Here is a 21,848-nt window from a genome sequence, read left to right on the forward strand (position 1 = left end):
CCGTGGGTGTCCATTGTCTCTTTAGACTGAACGGAGGCTTCACTAACTTTGTGGGTATTTGGTTAGTAGTTTTCGACTTTTAGCTGCACATTCAAACAGACCCACGGGCAACTGTCCTTTATATAATAGATGATCGCTCTGTTTTGAAGCGTTGTTGACATGTAAAATCTGTTTTTTTTTTTATTCCGTTTCCACTCCAAACAAGGCACAATGCCACTTTGATAGAGGGGCCTACTATCGGAGACATAAGTTTCAAGGATACTATGTAGGGAGTTGAGCAGCAAGATGTCTGTTCACATTACACTTGAACTTCTGCGTGTCAGTACAGTTGGGAAAGCAGGAACCTGGAAGGGAGTTCCAGAGTCTAGCAGTTCTTGGAAAGAAACAATTAGAATAGAAGGCCTTATTACATCTAGGGATCTCTACTGTGACTGTCGGGTTTGTCAGGGGTATTTCCATTGTGGGGGTACAAGGGCTTGTAGTTCGTCAGAGCATCCACCTTAAAATACTTGTAGAACAAGCAGAGGAATGTAACATTTCTTCGATGGGACAAAGAATGATAGTTCGGGACATATCAGGTTGGCGACTCTCTTTTGAACCCTGTCCAGGAGTGAGAGACTTGTAGCAGATGCACCAGCCAAAATGTGAAAACAATACTCCATAGATGGGCGACTGTTGGCCTTATAGAGGTACAGGATACTTTCAGGCGTAAGTATCTTTCTAGCACAGTAAAGAGAGATCACCTTCCTCACAGCGGCCCTGGCAATGCTCTCAATGTATCTGTTCCAACCCATGTCCTCTGTGAATGTTAAGCCGAAGAGTTTTAAAGAAGTACTTCCAGGTGACGTATTCTTTAGCCATAGCTATTAGTGGTTGAGAGGGTTTCTTGTAATTATTGAAGGAAACAAGCTTAGTCTTAGCAGCATTGAATGTGATCATCCATTTTGGTCCCCATTTCATTACAGATTGGAGGTCTTCCTCTGGTGTTTTTGCTATTTCCTTAGGTATGTGTTCATTTGTTTTCCTCTCGTGCCTGTTATAGAGCGTGGTGTCATCAGCAAATCTACCCATCTAAAAAACAATTTTATCAGGGAGGTTATTTATGAATATCAGGAATAATAAAGGTCCCAGGATAGACCCTTGAAGTGCACCCGCATTTATATCATATTGTTTAGATGTACGACCGTCTAGAACAACCTGGATTTTTCTCTTACTTAAGAAGGATTTAATTACATTATGTATTCTTCCAGTGATACCATATGATCTGATTTTCCTTAGAAGACTATCGTGACATGCCCTGTCAAAAGCCTTAGATATATCTAAGGCTATTGCTCTACCCTCCTCTGCTTTGTCCAGTGTATCGTATATACGTTCAGAGATTACAGTTAGGATATCTGTTGTAGAACGGGCTTGCTTAAATTCATCTTGGTGATCGGTCAGAAGTTTAGCAGCTGTAAGATGGTGAACTAGAACTTGGTTAATTACAGACTCAAATATTTTGGCGAAAAACGGGAGGAGGTTAATGGAGCGATAATTTAATGGGTCAGTTCTTTCGCTAGAATTCTTGTAAACTGGTACCACAGAAGCAGTTTTCCAGCAGTCAAGAAAGCAAGACTCGTAAAGGCATTTGTTGAAAACTTTGGAGAAGACTGGAACAACCTCAGCTGAACATTTTTTTAATAGCACAGCCGGGATGAGATCTGGTCCACATGCTTTTGAGATGTCTAGGCTTTTATATCATGCACTTGAGAAGGGATGATTTTCAGATCGTCCAGTATGGCATCAGTCCGCAAAAGAAAGTCAGGGAGAGAGTGGTTTGCTGAGTCCAATGTAGAGTTTGAGGCAAACCGGCTAGCAAGCATGTTAGCCTTCTCGGTTGCCTTGCAAACAACCTCATGATTGTTGGAAAGTGGGGGGATTGTTTATTGCCCATTATTTACTAGGCTGTTGTAGATTTTCCAGAAATCACGGGTTCCTAATTTCTTTGCTTAAAATGCGTTTTCTGGTGGTTTCGGTATATTCTCTCTTAGCTGTCGATATTTCTTTCTTACAATTATTTCTAGCTTCTATATACTTTTGTCTGTTTGTACTGAACTTATGTCGGTTAAATCTGCGGTATGCATGCTGCCTTTGTACAATGGCAACTGCACAAGTAGAAGTACACCATTGTGGAGAGTGGGTGTGTTATAGAATATCCGTGTTGGAACATTTCCTTCAATTGCCGTTTTGTACCATTCATTTGTCTACATTTGCGCTCTGTTCAGCAGAAAGAGTAGAGATATTTTCCCATGGGGTATTTCTAATGAGATCCCTGATGGCTTCCCAATCAGTCTTCTTATAATACCTTGTCGTTTTGAGAAATGGCTCTTCAGTTTTGGGTCGAGAATTGAGGGCGATTTCTACCATTATCACAGCGTGATCAGCATTTCCGAGTGGGCTATGGGCATTCGTCACACAATCATCAGGAACTGTGATCAGAAATAGATCTAAAAGTGAGGCATGTTGATCTTGCTGATTTGTGAGATGTGTCGGTAAAAATGGAGTCGTAAGAAACTATACGATGCAAATATTTAAATTTTCATCTTTCGGCGAGAGATACCTTCATCACAGAAAAAATAGGAATGATTTCATATTGTTAATGTTCTTTTTTATCCTGTGTATTTTCATTAAACATCTCTTTAAAGTTATTATTCACGAACAAGTTAATTTTACATTTACTGCAAGGATGAAAAGTTTAAAGATTAATGTAACAAATCTATATAATATTCTACTTGCTCTTTCATTACTCTGTACGTTACGCTTCGAAAAAGGCCAAATACAATTTTGAAGGTCAAATCGCTTCAAAGTATTTGTCTTTAAAGAGATCAATCTAGCAACCCTGGACAAGAATATTACAATGATACCATTTAATATAGCCTCGTTTTCGAATCTTATTATTATTATTATGGGTACTATCAGCTAGGATTGTAATCAAAACATTTACCGCTCCAGTCTTATTCGTTACCGTCTGAACTAACAATAGATGGATATCAGATTTATAAAAATTAACCGACTTTACCGTATAAATGTATATTTGCACATGAGTAGAAATAACACGTTTAGTCGACTTATCCCTCACATTTTTTTTTCAATTTTGTCCCCTTAATAAATATTTTACCGGTTAAAAAACAAATCGAATTCGCCCCAAAGGCTCAAATTCCCTATATATCAAGTTTCAAGTCTGTAGCCCAAAAATTGACAGAGTAGTTTAATAGAGATCGTTCCTCGCACAAGCATATTGAGAAAGCCACTTTTATATAGATATAGATAAATGTTATCAAAGCCAAGATAAGTTACTTTTCTACTTATGTGGACAAAGTTTTAGATTTTTTTCAACTTATTTTAAAGCGTTTATTAAATCCGAAACACAAATAGTGCCCAGTGATTAAGTTAGAACGACAACATGATGGTCATCGTTAGAATCTCGATAATTGCTTAAAACTAAGAAATAAAACAATACTATCTCTCAATAAATGTTACGGTGATAGTTCCTATTTACAATGCCTCCCCACGGGACAGAGTTAGACACCAGGGTCGTTTTTTAACGTGGAGAAAAGGAACAAAAATAAAAATTGTCTCAGTCGTGAAGGATTTCTCCTCCACTGACAGAGAACAAAAAATTGAAGTGCAGCATCTGAAGAATAGATACTACACTTTGATCTTGTCCCGAAGGCTAAGTAACGGTGATAGTTATTGGATGCGTTTCTATCACTATTTTGTTTTATTTTTTATTTTGGAGCGAATATCGAGATTCTAAACATGACAGCGTCGTTTCTACCATCTTGTTATCGTTCTAAGGAACTCAGTACAACTTGTGTTTCAAACAAACAAAAACACTTTAAATTAAGTAAAATACTAAAAAAACTTATCCAGATAGGTAGAAGAGTAACTTATCTCGCTTTTAGTGATATTTGTTATGTATTTGTTTCTTTACAATTTTTTCGATTTGTTATCTGTAGTAATGAATGCACCGCTCCCTCGACGTACATATCCCCGACAAACTCGCTTAACACCAAAATCTCACCCCTTCACTGTTAAGATCCCTAAATGCCAGAAAGCTTTCTACTCTAATAGTTTCTTCCCTCGAACAGTTAGACTTTGAAATTCCCTTCCTGCTACCCGCTTCCCTGGCTGTACTGATATGCAGAAGTTTAAATGTATGTAAACCAACATCTTGTTAATCTTTCCTAGACATGGTCCCAAATAGTAACCCCTTACGTCCAAGTGGCAATATGCCTTGTTAGGGGTGAACGTGAGTACCCCCCCCCAAAAAAAAAACCCAAAACAAAAAAATAATATAAAATATTACTACTGCTACTACTACTAATTCAAACATGGCTGCCAACCTTTCAACGTTTGCCAATCAATTTTTAGTGCGTAAAAAGACAAGCGAATTATGCAGACGGTAATCGTCATAAAAACAAACACTCAGCCAATAATCCATGCAATATTTGCGGAGTTTTTCTCTGTCTATATTGATTTGCCACGAGGACAAACTTGGATACAATGTCGGGTTTTAATGGGAGAAAAATCCAGCTTTCTTTAAAAAAAACAAAATAAAACGGACACATTCTATTAGAGACAAAAAATAGGCCAGATAGTCCACCCAGCATTTCGTCATGAATGAGAGTGACCTCCGCCCTAGTCAGATAATAATAAACATACTCCCCTAAATAACTAAATAAAAAGGGGATAATGTCAGTGAAGATGATCTCCAAGAGATACTATACCTTGATTCTAGTCAAAGGTCGAATCTTTTTCTTTCTTTGTCAATGGATGCAATTGAAAACAAAGATCTATAGTAAGATCAAACAGTAACATTTTATAAGTGATCCGATGTGGGTATTAATTTTGCATTAATTTTGCAACGATACTTTATGGGGCATGCGACGCGTATCACAAACAAGCATCACGAAAAGACGATATTTTGCATCTTGAAATTTTATAACTTGAAAATTTTATATAATATATATAAAAGAAAAATACAGATGGTAATGTGGAGTTTAAGGCTGGGTGTTTGAATACGCAAGGGTTACCATATATATTACTGAGTAACACTGGAGGTGCCAGGAAATTTTATATAGTCAGCTCGGTATTTCTATGGAAAGTGCTCGACTAAGCTCAGATCCCCGGTAAAAACATCATTGTAAGAAAACGTTTTTTTTTTGTTTTGTCAAATCGTCCTCTTATATAAACAAATTTTGAGCATTCAATTTACTGTTTTAAATCCTCTCATCATATTGTTTATCATGCAGCTGACAATATCATTAACATTTTACTTGGGTGGCTTTTGATCTTAATAAGTAGTGACACATTCTCTCTCTCACTTTATATATATATATATATATATATGTGTGTGTGTGTGTGTGTGTGTGTGTGTGTGCAGCCACTACTTCATTTATATATATATATAACTACTTCATTTATATATATATGTGTGTATATAAACACACACACACGCGCGCACACACACACACACACACACACACACACACACACACATATATGTATATATAGTAAGTAGTAAGTTATAAAATATATATGGCGATTAAGCCTGATGAATCCTAGCGTGGATGAAACGCGGAATATTCTGTGTAGCTTAATCGCCACATATATTTTATAACTACCTAGCTCTACCTACGTATTGAGCACTGTTGAAGTAAATACTTTAAGTTTACGCATAAATTTATACTTCGTATATTGATTTATGTGATTAAATGAAGTAGTTATATATATATATATATATATATATATATATATATATATATATATATATATATATATATATATATAAGTGAGAATTTGTACGTGTGTGAGGATACTTCTCAATCTATATACTCACGAATTTTAGATCTATAAACATGGTATTTAGTATATAAACTGTATCTATCTATCTATCTATAAATATGTTTAATTTTTAAATATTTGAAATAAATAAATAAATAAGAATGTAAATATATCAAGAACTAATAATAGTAGGGGGTGATAAGTAGTAAAATGGATTAATCCTAACCGTATAAATACAGCACTGGTGAATTAAAAAATATATCCATTTTGAATTTGGAGACAGGGATGAACCTCACAGGTAGGAAGACATATTTTTATAACATGAATAGTTTAGCCAAATTAATCATGAGCATGTAACTAGATCTAATATCTGGAACATTTCTTTTTATTCTTGTGATTAAAGAAGGTGGTGTTTGATCTATACTGCTGGGGAGCCACGATTTAATATACTGTTTTGTTTTGAAATCACCGAAACTATATTTCATGGTAAACAACCGATGATCCCGTAAATTAGCATTAGGATTATTGTGAATTCGAGAGAGTAGTTGATGCAGCAATTGCACATAATTAAATGACTTACGGACTACTAAATAGTTTTCCAAGGAATGATAATAACTATAAAAATGAAATATATATTTTTTATATAGTTTTAAACTTCCAAGACTATATATATACCATTAGCATATAAGCGACGCTCTTTGTGTAAACAAATCGAGCGGAGGTATTTCGAACGATATCAAAACATCGTTAAAACTCACTACTCGTTCAAGCAGCCGCCAATAGCGTAATGGTTAGGAGCCTTGACTGCCGTACAAACGGTCGGGTTTCAATCCTGGCTTGAGGTAGTTGCCTGTCTAGCCGCACTGATGAGCTGTGAAACAGCGAAACAGTACTGTATGTGGATGACTATATATATATATATATATATATATATATATATATATATATATATATATATATTCATCCACATACACTACTGTTTCGCTGCATCACAGCTCATCAATGCAGCTAAACTATCAGCTAACTCAAGCTGGGTTTGAAATTCGACCACCTAGGTGACAGCTGGCGTTAGGCTATTCGGCTGCTGCTAAGATAGGTATGTGAATTAGCAATGTTCAAACATTGTCCAAACGCCTTAGCTCCATTTGTTTACAGAAAGAGCATCGCTTAATACGCCAATGGCAGTTTGCTTATCACTTCCCAATATGCTAAACCTAAGATAGCAAGCATTTAAAATCATCCACATACAGTGATGTTCTGCTGTATCACAGCTCATCAGTGCGGATAGACTAGTAACTATTTCAAGTCAGGTTTATATATCTATATATATATAAAATGTAACTCTTGGTTCGTTCGCAATTAATAGTCTAAAAAACCACTGGACGGATGTCTTCCACGTTTTGGTATAATATGTTTACTATATCCATGTGTGTTTTTATATATTTCTTTTTAATTATAACATTATACTTAATTTTTCTATGATAAATAGGTGGTTTTCTTTGCACTGATATGCCTTTTTTATTTCGGGACAATTATTTATTACCGCTTCCTGTCACGTGACCAGTGTTTCCAATTTAGCGGTTTTCCTGCTAGATCTGGAGATTTCGTTTGCAATCTAGCGGGTAATTCTAGAAAATCTGGAGATATTTCGCACCCACACATCCGCAATTTTAGATTAAAAAATAAAGAAAAGCGCTTGAAAATACTTTAAAACATAAAATAAACTCATTCATGTAAGTAAAAAAGAGTAGCATTTATTGCCTTTGGTAACAATTATTTATTGATTATTTGTTTTGTTTTTCACCTTTTTTCGGCTAACCATTCTTAAATCTCGCTATAAAATCGATTTTTCACAGGTACATTTTAGGTGGGGGGGGGCATTCCAACCTCCGAAGTTTAGTTTAAAATACGATCTAAGCAACCCCGCTTAATTTAGAAGTATTTAGTCGAAAATTGTAAAAAGCAAGAAACAACAGCAAAAAAAAAAACAAAAACAAAAAACAAACTTATACCAATACAGTAGAATTTACTTATCTACCAACCTAAATACTTTTAACATGCTAAAACAAAGTTTGTTTGTTTTTTTATTTTTCTAATTTACAAAATATGTTGCATCATTATTGCGATGTTTAATTTGCAGTATATTTCAATTTAACTTTTATTATAAAAAGTTTGAGTTTATGATCTGTTTCTTGCAAAAAAAATAATACCCTCTCTGAAAAAACAGGTAAAACTAGCTGATAAAATATGTAAGCCTTCTGGGGAGCTAACCGCTTCAATATAATTCCAGAAATATATAGTGAGAAAACACGGAACATTTTATATATTGAATATACTATATTTATAATTTTCTTATGGTAGGAAGTTAAAATATGGAGTTTTTTTTTTGGGGGGGGGGGGGTGAATTAGCGATTTTCTGAACATTTCTTTCTCCTGATCTCCGGGTTTTTTTTTTAAATCTCAGTTGCCAACACTGGATCACGGAAAGGATATTTTGGTCTCACCACTACAGGCTTAATGTAAACAGAATGTGTTTACAATATCGGTAAATTTTCAATGGGTTTAATCACATGATTATTAATAATGTAACCATGTGATTGAAATTTAATTTAAATTAACCACACGTGGTCGCTTTCCTATCAAATATTCATCGAAAAATGGTAGGTACAGACAAAATGAATGCCGACGCTCAAAGTGTATAAACATTTTGATCCCTCCCTTTACTTAAAAATTCACCAAAAATCAGGAAATTAACCAATTTTAATGAAAATTTCAGTATTTATCAAATAATGATCGCGGAATATAATGAACATAATGAACTAATTATTTTTACTTAACTCTTAGTGCAAATGTTTTATTTTGTTTAAACAAAAAATGCTTTTACTAAAGTTATGGTTTTCAGTAGTAAATAAAAAATGCAACAATTTATTTTTGCTTTTTTTTTTTATATAAATAAAGCATCGTAATTTGTAATAATAAAAAATAATTTTTGCAGGAACATTACGAAAAAAGCCCCTAAAGTCCGTATTAATGAATTCGATATAACTCGAAGAAAAATGAATTTCTCGCATACTATTCAGGAAATTAAAGATTCAATTAGATTCCTATTTCAGTCACTTAAATTATTTAGGGTGAAATGAGTTTAGGAATTTATAGGCAAACCTAATTTTTTTTTTGCTTAAAAAAATAGCATTAATACAGTAAGTTAGGTAAAATTTGCATAGAATGCTCTGCTTTACGGTTGTTGTAAAAATGGAACGGAAATTTGAATTTCATTCCCTATTAAATTCGTTACTTTTACATTATGTCCAATTCATCGTTCAACTTTTATAGCTTTTTGGGTATGCTGGTTAGGGATATCTATTCCAAAAGCCGTTCTTAACATGGGTAGATTGGTAGGTGTGTCAGAAATTTCGTGAAAAATAGTGAATAATTCCACCCCGTCTTAAAAAAACAAAAAAACAAACAACGTGTTTTTTAAAAAAGGTTTTAAACTTCGGACTTTACATGTAAATTTCTAAAAAACACTGCTTTTTTGTTTTAAATTTGAATATATTATTTATTGACCTTTTCTCTTCAATTTGTGATATATAACACTTTGGTGGGTAAATTATTTACTTTTTAATAGACATTTCAAAATGGGAGGCGTGAATTATTCGACCCCCTGTCTTTCCAAGCTTATAACTACTCGAAAATGTAATTCAAGTCCTAATTTTTTTAAATTAAAAGAGCAATGACCAAGGTTTCATTAAAAATACAAAAGAAAAAACAAACAACGTGGTTTAAAAAAAAGGTTTTAAACTTCGAACTTTACAGGTAAATTTCTAAAAAACACTACTTTTTTTGTTTTAAATTTGAATATATTATTTATTGACATTTTCTCTTCAATTTGTGATATATAAAACTTTGGTGAGTAAATTAATTATTTACTTTTTAATAGAGACTTGAAAATGGGGGGGGGGGCGTGAATTTAAATTGAAAAGAGCATAAAATTTCACATTGACCCTGAAAATATCGTAAAAATAGAATCAATAGAAAAATTTTGATAGATTTTTAAAGTTTAAAAATTGAAAAATATTGAGTTCGTAAAATTCATTACTGTTTTTTAAAAAATAAAAAAATATTTCTATTAATCTTTAAACAACTTTAATAGTTTATTTTGGAAATATAATCCATAAAGAAAATAAACAATCCACTTTTAAAAGAGAAATTACGAGTGTTTTATATTTTATTCGCAGTTTCGTGATAGGGGTGTCAAAAATTCCTACAAAAATTCTGATACATCTACTAGATTGGAGTGTTTATTCGTTGTAAACGTACCCGACAACCTATAAATGTCGACATTTCCAATGTGAATGGTAAGCTAGACTTATGTAAAAAATAACAAAAAGATATACCAAACTGACTTTTTCGTTTAAAAATGGAATTATTTCCCTTTCGTTATTAACTCTTTTTTTTATTTTTTAAAAATATTTTGTGTTTTATATACATAAAGTACAATTGTTGAATGTTACTGTTTTGATTATATTCGTTTGGGGGCACAATTAAAAAATTAAGAAAGATTAAAACGGAGCGAAATTTAAGTTTCCGTACCATTTTTACAACAACCGTAAAACAGCGCATACTCAGCAATTTTTATCGTAATTTATAAGCATAATGTTGAAACACTAAATCAACATTTTATTTATTTTTTTGCATAATTAATGATGGAAGTATTTTTCTGTTTATTTTCTGAACATCTGTTAAAAAAATAATTTGTACATTCTCTTGAAAAAATGAATCGAACTTTTCTCTACTTTCACGTAATTATTTACAGTGTTCATGTAAAGCATTCATCTGTTCTTTTTATAATAAAAATTCCGTTTTCAAAGAGAAACGTTTACTGCCAAATTTCTTTAAAAAAAAGTGCAAGTTTTCCTGAAAAAAAAAAACTTTCACCTAACAATTTATGGTAAAAAATTAATCTTTTTTTTTGGGGGAAAAAATTTCAATGATTAAAAAAATTGCAAAAAATAATAAAAGCAAATGAACGAACAAAATGCAATATTTTTTGTAGGAATGTGTTCCATTTTAACAAACTGAGCGACAGCAACGTGTGGCCGGGTACAGCTAGTATATATATATATATATATATATATATATATATATATATATATATATATATATATATGGCAATTAATCTGCACAGAAGTTTCCGTGTTTCATCCTCCTAAGGAATCGTCAGGCTAAACGCATTTTACCCTCACGATACTGTGACATTATGAATACTTGAAGTAAATATTATAAATCGATACATAAAATATTATATCTACGTATAACATTATATATCGATACACACCACAATGAACCAAGAAATCTGAAACAGCAAAATTGTAAATTAACTAAATTCCTCCGCCTGGCACCACATCAAATAGTCGAAAAGGGTCAAAGAGGATGCAAAAGTTATGGAAAGAGGTAGCGAATACTGGAAATCTGGGGAGACTTTTTGTCATCCAGGCTCCAGGGAACACCACCTGTTGTTGAATATAATAAGAACGTAATATTTATTTGTATATGTATTACAGAATACCAGAAAAAATATCGGTACTGTTGGTTTCAAATCTAAACAAAAGGAACTTCTAATTGGTCTTTATCGGACTCATGACAGCAGCTATAAACAGAGGCTGAAGAGAGTACGGTAATTATAAGTCCATTTTGTTGGGATTTGAAACCGACGGTACCAATGTTGTTCTGATCTTCTGTAATACACACACACACACACACACACACACACACACACACACACACACACACACACACATTGTAAATGGTCCTAACACCAAACAATATTATTGGCGTTTTCCTTTGATTCATTTTTTTTATCTTAACACTCTCAGATGCTTTTGAGCAAGGTGTTCGGCTCTACCTTACCCCCAATACCTCAAAATCCATCCTTTCTAACGCTTTCTACTTTTTTTCTGCCAACTTTATTTCCTAACCCTATAATCTACCCGCCTTCATCCTCCCCATCGTCCTGCGCATGACACAAAACTGCCTCCCACTAGTTAGGCACCACTTTAGGAGCTTTGAGGAGGGTGAAGTTACCGTTTAGTTACCATTATTCTCAGGCCCACTTTGATCCAAAGTGATAGTACCTATCTATGCGTTAAAAAACAGTGGAGTTTCTGACTATTTGAATGCGAGATATTCGTCTACAAAACAAACCAATCCTATGCAAAACATATGTACTGGTTCGGCGTAAAACAACCTAACGATCGATGACATGTCAGAAAACCCAACAACCAACAAACCAACAAACCTAATCATTTTATGCATGATGACGTAATTCTACTGCTTATATATATATATATATATATATATATATATATATATATATATATATATATATATATATATATATATATAAATTTCTTATCAGTTTGTTCAAGCTGGGGATGGGGCATCGAACCGGATGTAAGCCATTCACTATCTAATATGTTCTATCCGAGAGAGCTTTTTAAGATTCTAACAGTCCGTTGAAGTGCAATTATTTGAATCTCCCTTGCACTTCGTTCACCGGGTAAATTTGCTAAGTAGTTTTTAAATTTATTTCATGAGTCCAGTTGCTTCTATAATTACTGGAATGATGGAAATCTTCCTAAGATTCCAGTTTCTTTTTCATGTACATGAGACTTTGTCTTTTCGTTAGCTTTTTTATTTCTCTCTCTCTCTCTATATTTATTTTTACAATTAGACAAAACACCCACTCCACATAAACCACGAAAGCTACAGACTGGGTTCTCTATGCTCAAGTTTCTTACTTTCCTTTGTTTCTTTGGAAGGAAAAATCCGAACTTAAAATTCGAATAATCTGAAGGAAAAAACTCAACCTTGGTCATATCGATCTGTGAATTTCATGATTTGTGTGTTGCGGTGTTGCGTCTAATTGCGAAAACAATGATTCTATATATATAAAAAAAGAAAACAAAAAAGAAAACAAACAAAAAAAAAAAACAATGCATATACCGCTCCCCATGTGGGGATATCAAATTGGTTAAAGGAGAAATTATTCCCAACTCGCATTTAGGTAAAAATGCACTTTCGTAAATAATTGAATTCATTCAAAACGTATCGCAAAAACAAAAACAAATAACATCTATCTATCTATCTATCTATCTATCTATCTATCTATCTATCTATCTATCTCTCTCTCTCTCTCTCTCTCTCTCTCTATATATATATATATATATATATATATATATATATATATAGTAAGAAAATATATCTGTTGCCGTAAATATATACTACTACTACTACTACTACTACTACTACTACTACTACTACTACTACTACTACTAAGCCCGTCTCGCGTACTAAGCACTGTTAAAGCAAATACTAAAAATATATGCACACACATATATATATACTTTCAATTTGTCTTTACATAACATACATAAATATAAGCGTTGTTGCCTGAAGAGGTCTCTAGTTACGAAATACTAGAAGATCGTAACATGCTCATGACTGTGTAGCTATAAATTACTGTTTATGTAAAGACAAATTGAAAGTGTAACTTACTCTACTTCCGTATTGAGCACTCTTGTATTAACCTCGTTATATTTCACTGGTTATTTTACCTTTGGAAAATATTAACCTGAGCGTTGACACACCGGTTCTCATCAGATCACCGAAGTTAAGCAACGTTGAGCCTGGTTAGCATCAGATAAGTTACCATTTGGGAATTCGAGGCGCTGTATGTGCTCTCTGCTTATCTCGGCATTTGTTTCCAGTCGTCCTGTACTTCACTTGCAACTGGTATTTAACAATGGTGTCTCAAGAGAGGTGTGGTTGGAGATTGCGCACCTCCTGCCACAAAAATTTTCACGCGCAAGCAACCCTTCGTGGGTATCCATAGTCTGTCCAAGACTGAAGGAACCTGCTTTTTTTGTATGTATGTATGTATGTATGTATGTATGTATGTATGTATGTATATATATATATATATATATATATATATATATATATATATATATATATATATATATAGTTGTCTACAATTTATTTATTTCATGGAATATACAATATGAATATACAGATGCAATTCTTTTAAATATTTCATCAAACTAACCCCCAAATACCTTTGTAACTTTATTCTTTCATTGGTATTTATGGACGCACGTAAATTACACTTACCAATCTACACACTAGTGATATTAAAGCTCGAAACTTGTTTAAAAAATCTATTAATTTTACAAAAAAAAAAAAAAAAATCAAAAACTTAGTTGTTAAAATTATTTTCTGTGAAATGAGACACATTCGACTGAATAGTTGATGTACAGATGCAATGCATTATCGTTTATCTTTATGCAAATTATATAACAACAATAACAACAATAACAACAATTACACCCACAACAACAATAACAACAACAATAATAAAAAATAATAATAAGAAGAAGAAGAAGAAGAAAAGAAGAAAAAAGAAGAAGAAGAAGAAGAAGAAGAAGAAGAAGAAAAAGAATATGACGGCACTGACGATAACAACTGAAATATAAACGAATAATTCCTGGAACGCGGAAACTAACCGACGTAACCAGGTGACACCGGACAGAAGATAGAACATTACAAAAGCACAACTAGAAATACAGAAAGAAAATGACACGAATCAAATCCGAGAGAACAAGGTCTGGCAGGGTTGAGAAAAATTCATTAATCAAAACAATGCCTGCTACCAAAGAGAAATCAATGGTAAACGACCATTGCGATAATGACTTGCGCAATGATTGAAAGAAGTACTGGTGCTCTGTGGAGACGTTGTTACCTGGACTACAAGGAACACCACCTACTTTTGCGAATTAGCGATCACTCGTAATGACTCGCGTTCGAACTCATAATGAGTATCAAAATTATTATTATTATTATTATTATTATTAATAATAATAATAATAATAATAATAATAATAATAATAACAACAACGTGGTCGACCATGGATTTTTCTTTACATTACTTACAACACTGATGTCTTGGAGGGACCGACACCTTTTTTTCCAGAATTAATCTAATTATCTTTAAGCGTCACCTTATAATGCTGAGTTTTTAGCAAGAGTACAGTTCCTTAAAATACTTTGGAATGATTTTGCCGAAAATTGAACTCTGATCCCCCTGCCTATTAGCGAACACTCTTACCATTATAAATAATAATAATAATAATAATAATAATAATAATAATAATAATAATAATAATAATAATAATAATAATAATAACAATAATAATAATAATATGAACGTAGAGAGGACTGGGACCTTGTTAAGGCTTATTGCCAACCAAATTCCAGTGAAGACCAATGGTCGTTGCCAACAGATAATCAGTGGTAAGCGGCCGTTGCGATAACGCATATTCATCTGCACAGGTTATCGAAAGAGGTGGAGAGTACTGGAAACCTGGGGAGACTTGTCACTCAGACTCTAGAGAACATCACAAGTTGTTCTCAAAGAGAAATCTTTAATGATGGCCTGTGTGATTACTAGAGAATACAAGAGAATATTCTTTTTATTATTTTGACTCTCGAGTATATATTAGTTAATACCTTATATAATTTTAGATAGAGTGATATGGTTCTCGATTGATTAAGTGTGTCTGTGTCGAATATATACCCGAGAGTAAAAACAATGATAAGAATATTCTCTTATCACATCCCTAGTAATTGCACCTAGTGATTAAATAATAATAATAATAATAATAATAATAATAATAATAATAATAATAATAATAATAATAATAGTTCTGAAAGACAAAATACGTACGTTGGTTATCTAAATAATTTTAGATAAATATTTTATTTTTTATTTCATTCGTTCAGCAAATCGATTATTATCGATTATTATCGATTATTTAGATTCTAATTAATGCTGTCAGTTTAGTAAGCATTTAACCACAAAAATATTTTAAAATAGACACACAAAAAAACAAAACACGTGTCTGTTATTAAAAAACTAAACTTTAGGTAGGAAGAACGAAAGATTTGGAATTTGGTTATTGTGCCTTACCTCCCAATTCTTTGGAAGTCATTGTCTGTAAGCGAGTAACCGCCATTCACTTGAATCTGTTCTAAGTCGCTAAGAGGAGCCAAACTCTCGACGACCGGCGACGTCCACAGAATTGGCAAGCGGAGGTAACGAAGGTTTCGAAGTCGCGAAATCAAGGCAAATACACTTTCATAAACTGGAGATTGTTCTCTCCAGATAAGCTTCTGGATGTGATGCCCGTACACGCGAAAGATCGAGCAAAGGAGACTGAAATGCCAATAACTATATCGTGTTGGATTTATTCGGACCACTCTCCAAAGTGACCCGGTCCTCTCTAGGACTGATTTCCATTTCCGACACACAAATGCCATAAGAGAAAGTTGATCTTCAACAGGATGAAGATAGCGAAATATTTTGGCAAGCACTTCTTCGGGCACGTCGTTGATATTGCAGCGTTGGACAGGATTCCAATAGCTTTCATAGACATTTGTTTCTTGCGTCCATATTTCGTACTCACCAAACAGGTCCATCTTTGAGACGGAGAATCCCTCATATGAACAATTTAAACCCGCTCACCGTTTCGGTCTTGCAATACTCAAGCTTTACTATACTTGTAGCAATAGTAAGTCAGACTTTCATTCATAAACCACGTAGACGCCTACGTAACAGAAAGGTGAATGGGATTCGGGCGATTCGTGCAATCACGTGATTACTTACGTCAGTGCCAGCTGTTTCCATTGTCGAAATGTATGCAGGACAGATTATTAAGATCTCTGAACTAGTTTATAAGTCGTTCATATCGATCGGTTCGCTTTTGCATATTTAGCGTGTAAATGGCTTCAGTCTTCAAGTTCGACCGAGATAAAGGGAGGGAGAGAGAGAGAGAGAGAGAGAGAGAGAGAGAGAGAGAGAGAGAGAGAGAGAGAGAGAGAGAGAGAGAGAGAATATAAGGTATTTCCTCATTCTCTTTTTTTTTCTTTCGTTCTCGGGACACTCTTTCTTCTTTAGAAAATTCTAGAAAGTTTAATGTGATTATTTTGACGAGAAAGCAAATTGGAGATGCAGTATCTCTCCTTTTTTTTTTTTTTTAATTTAGACGAGACTATACTGTCAGAATGTGATGTATTCAGTTCGAAGATTTTTTATTTTTATTTTTCAAAGATTAAATTATTTTTACTTAAAACACTAGACATGCTTGTTAAATCGAACCTGTTCTTGACTGATGAAACGCAGCGAAAGCTTACTGTCATCTTTTTTGACTTACCTGGATAGTTTCTACATTGAAATCACACACACACACACACACACACACGCACGCACCCCCCCCCCCCACACACACACATATATACTACATGTTTGTTTATTTCCACAGGTTATAATCCAATGAATCCTCAATTTGTTTTTAATTGCTTAATAATTTGTTTTTTAATTGCTTAATAATGAAGATGTTCAAACATATATTTGGTATAGACTTTTTTATTTATACAAACATTTTTGGCTACACATTATCAGAACTATTTCTGTTTTTGTTAAAAAACAAATTGAATTAAAAATGTCCTAAACCACAGTTTCATATGATAGTATATATATATATATATATATATATATATATATATATATATATATATATATATATATATATATATATATATATATGTATATATATATATATATATATATGATTAGTTTTTTTTGGAAAAAGAATTCCAGCAGAGTGCTCAATCAAAAGGAAAATCCAAATTGTAAGAGCGTATTTATATTTTGTGTACAGAAAGTTGGTAAAGGCCCGTTTAAGGTATCCTTATCAAGCTCTCTTCAGCGAATATTCGTCTGAAGAGAGCTTGATAAGGATACCTTAAACGGGCCTTATTATCGGGCTTGAAACCGACAGTACCAATGATCTGTCTCAAATAACAACTTTCTGTACACAATATATATATATATATATATATACATATATATATATATATATATATATATATATATGTATGTGTGTGTGTGTGTGTGGACTATGATAAATATATATACTATACGATATGTATATATATATATACTTTGATATATGTGTGTGTATACTATGATATAGATATATACTATATGATATATATATATATATATATATATATATATATATATATATATATATATATATATATACATTCTATGAAAATATATTCATGTCAAGAAAACTACACAGAAGCGTTTATGTTCCATTCCCAGAAGTTATGATCAAACTAATTGCGTAGATGTACGCTTTGCATTTGTTTTATATCTAAGTAGTATTTACTCATGCGAAGTTACCTATCTAATCAGGTTGTTTATGTAATTACTCCTCCCCCTTACACCGGATTGTTATTTAATCAAGACTAAATAACTTGTTTTGAAACTACAAAAATAACTTGTTTGTATAAAAGAAAAATGCAGTTTTCTAATATTTTAAAATTTTTTACTTGATATATATATATATATATATATATATATATATATATATATATATATATATATATATGTATGTATAATTTTGACTGCTACTTCAAAAAGTACCTCCTACTTTTTTGATTGAATCATCGTCTTTAAATAGATTGGTTTTCTAGTTCCTCCCAGAACCAATTGAAAGCGCAGCAGGTTTTTGGCACGAAGTAATCGCGTTACCGAGCCTGGAGTATCTCAAGCTAAGCTAAGTAATATTGTCTGAATGTAAACTAAAAACTAAAATTTCTAATTCCATTTTAAATCTAATTGAATTCGTTATCCTCGTATTCTTTCATTGTGTTTGCCAACGGACTTTTAACCACATTTTTCTTTTTATTTTAAATCTAATTTTTTTTTTTTACACAGTGATCACCAACTTATCAAGGTCCGGAAGCCATTCAGGGATAAGGGTTATTGCAAGTACATTACGTTAGTGTGGAGATTTGATGAAGTGTTTAATTAAGGGGGCGGTTCATTAGGAATTTGTTAACATTGGACTTGAAGACATTCAAGTTGTTAACATTGGACTTGAAGACATCCAAGTTGTAGTCCGGAGGTAAGCAGGCAGACGGAACAGAGTTATAGTTATATAGATATTAACTTTTTTATCACATGCTATATACTTACTCCCCTTTTTTCCACTTATAACACGAGTGTATACTACCTTCAATTTCATTTTATTTTTTGTGGATAAATGTAATTTTATTTAAGTAGATACATATAATTTCACTCAATATTACCGGGCGCAGAAATATCTGGTATAGAACGTAGGCGTGGGGCTACTCTTCTTGATGTTGATAGATCCATATATCTAGCTAGCTTATCCATCTAGGAGAAGACAAACTCTGGCGTTAAACCTGTGCTACTGACTTCGTACATCATAGTACCAAATAAATGGAGGAGGGAGGTTTCCTTAGTCCTGGTCGACAACCTTCATAGAGTTAATAACATCAACAAATTATTTGGTTTGCAAACTTAAATTGCTTAAGGAGTAGGGAGGCTCTGTCTATCACCCGATTTTGGCACTTCTTCTTTCAACAGAGATACCCAGTGCTTGGCTTTGTATACGAACTAGAGCAATGAATGCTGCCCCCATTTCTGTTTCATTCTCTTCATTCCAAACTGGACATTTTGAGAGTGCTTGCTTGCTACATATGTTCACGCGACTATTCTGAGTCATTCTTGTTTGAGAGTTTGACAGCTTGACTGGCTGCCACATTCCGACTGACAGTACAGGAGCCCTAACTCTTTAGTAGCGCTTAGAGCGGGTGCTCTATCATCAGGTACATAATATCGGGATGGCTGTAATGTCATACCAATCATGGAAATGGACCCTGCACTGATCTCCGATAGGCTTTCTCGAGGCCACAAATCTTGTAGATGAAAAATCTGCTAATGATTTACTGTTGCATGCAAGTTCCGTATTATCCAACCCCTTTTATTCAGAAACTGAATCTATTAAATAAAATGACAGCTAAACAGAAAATACAATCCAACTAGACACATACACAAATGAAATCAATTCGCCTCCTCGTTTGAGACTCGCATTCACAAAATTATATGGTATTAGAACTAACTAATAATTTCTGTTAGAAAACGTCACGGATATCTTAGCACTAAATGAAACTAATTGGCACTTCTCAATCCCATCTAACTGCTTTAACATGTCCGGTTTCTTTCCACTTTGCCGTAAAGAGACAGACACATGCGCAGACTTGGAATCTATATTCGTAACGCTCTCCTTTTGACTAGAAATTCCAAACTAGAATCAGACTTTAGACTAATATTACAACTTAGTGTTAGTTACTTATATTTTCTCTACCATTCTCCCTCGACCCAGGACTGTAATCTAATCAACCACGTCTCTGACAGCATAGACACAGTACTGTCTTTAGATGCTAGTGCCCAAGTACATGTATTTGATGTCTTTAATGTCTACTGCAGTAATTGGTTTCGTTTCTCAAGTTACACAAACGAAACTGGTAGCAACACAATTTTTCTATACCCCATTCCATGACTCAAATTCACGTTCCCGACTCGCCTCTCAGATCGACAGGATCAACAAGCCTCACTTTAAGACCTATTTCTGACCACAGTTCCCGAGAATTATATGAAAAATGTTCATAGTCTATTCGGGAACGCGGATCACCTTGTGATATTGGTAAACATCACTCTAAATTCTCACCCAATGTTGAAGAGCCTTTGTTCAAAATGACAAGGTATTTCAAGAAGGTTGACTGACATCAGGGATCACATCAAAGATGCCCCATGGGGAAATATCTTTTCCATCCCTGCAGAACAGTGTGCAAGTGGGGCTACTGAATTGTTCAAAGCAGCAAATGAAGCACATGTTCCCACATGGAAGTTTTATAGCAAATCCCACTTTCCCTAATGGCTCCTTTCTACCTGTGCAGCAGCTATTGCTCAAAAGCAGTATCCATTTCGATGATTTAACCGCCATAAGTCAAGTTTGAATAGACAAAAGTTTATAGAAGCTAGAAACAATTGTCAAAGTGAAATAGCCATATACAAGAGTAGGCACATCTAAATCACCAGAAACCGCACTAAGTCGCAGAAATTAGGAACTCTTGATTCCTTGAAAATGTATAATAGTATGGTAAATAATAAGCAATCAACAATTCCTCAACTATCCAACAACCATGAGGTTGTTTGCATGATAACCTAGAAGGCAAACTTGCTTGGCCAACGATTCGCTTCCAACTGTACATTAGACCCAATAAATCACTTCCTTCCACATTTCCCTTTACAGACAGAAGTCCCTCGATGATCTGAAAATCACCCCTCCGTATGTTCATGATAAAAACCTTAAAGGCGTGTTAACCCGATCTCATGCCTCATCTACTATTAAAAATACTCAGCTGAAGTTACTCCCGTTCTGTCCATACTCTACAATAAATGTATTGCTGAATCTTGCTTCCCTAACTGCTTGACAATTGCTTCTGTAGTACTAGTATTCAAGAATTCTGTAGACAGAACTGACCCACTCAATTATTGGCTCATAAGCCACCCTTCCTCTTCATTAAAATCTTTGTTCTAAGACAATCAAGCCCTAGTACACCAGCGCATACATGCCAAAGTCTCTTACCAACAGTATAGCTTTAGGCAGGGTCGTTCTACTGCAGATATTATGTAATCTCTAAATGTATATACACGCACTGGAAAAGGCAGAAGAGGCAAGAGTAGTAGTCCTTGATATATCTGAAGTCTCTGACAGGGTTTGCTATGAAGATTTTCTTAAGAAAATTAAATCATACGGTATTACTAGATGAATACTTAATATAAGCAAATCTTTCTTAGACAAGATAAAAATCCAGATGTTCATCGAAACAAAACAGCATAATATAAATAAGGGTGTGCTTGGACTTTTATTATTCCTCATATTAAAAACCATGTTTTATCATTTCTCATATTAAAAACCATCTTTTATCATTTCTCATATTAAAAACCATCTGTTATTATTCCTCATATAAAAAACGATCTTTTATCATTCCTCATATTATAACCATCTTTTATTATTCCTTAT

At 33.5% G+C, this 21,848-nt stretch overlaps 1 protein-coding gene across 1 annotated transcript in view; it reads right to left on the minus strand.

Moving 5' to 3' along the window:
* The window catches only part of LOC145295880 (uncharacterized), a 64,100-nt gene extending 47,433 nt beyond the window's left edge, over positions 1-16,667 (minus strand). Inside the window, exon 1 of the mRNA XM_080141622.1 lies at positions 15,854-16,667. Within this exon, the coding sequence (XP_079997748.1) occupies positions 15,854-16,362 (509 nt within the window). The 5' untranslated portion in view covers positions 16,363-16,667. The remainder of the gene's footprint in view (positions 1-15,853) is intronic.
* Between the last annotated feature and the right edge of the window lie 5,181 nt (positions 16,668-21,848).

Source organism: Euprymna scolopes, chromosome 16 (assembly GCF_053919585.1).
Source record: "Euprymna scolopes isolate OS-2025 chromosome 16, ASM5391958v1, whole genome shotgun sequence".
Classification (NCBI taxonomy): domain Eukaryota; kingdom Metazoa; phylum Mollusca; class Cephalopoda; order Sepiida; family Sepiolidae; genus Euprymna; species Euprymna scolopes.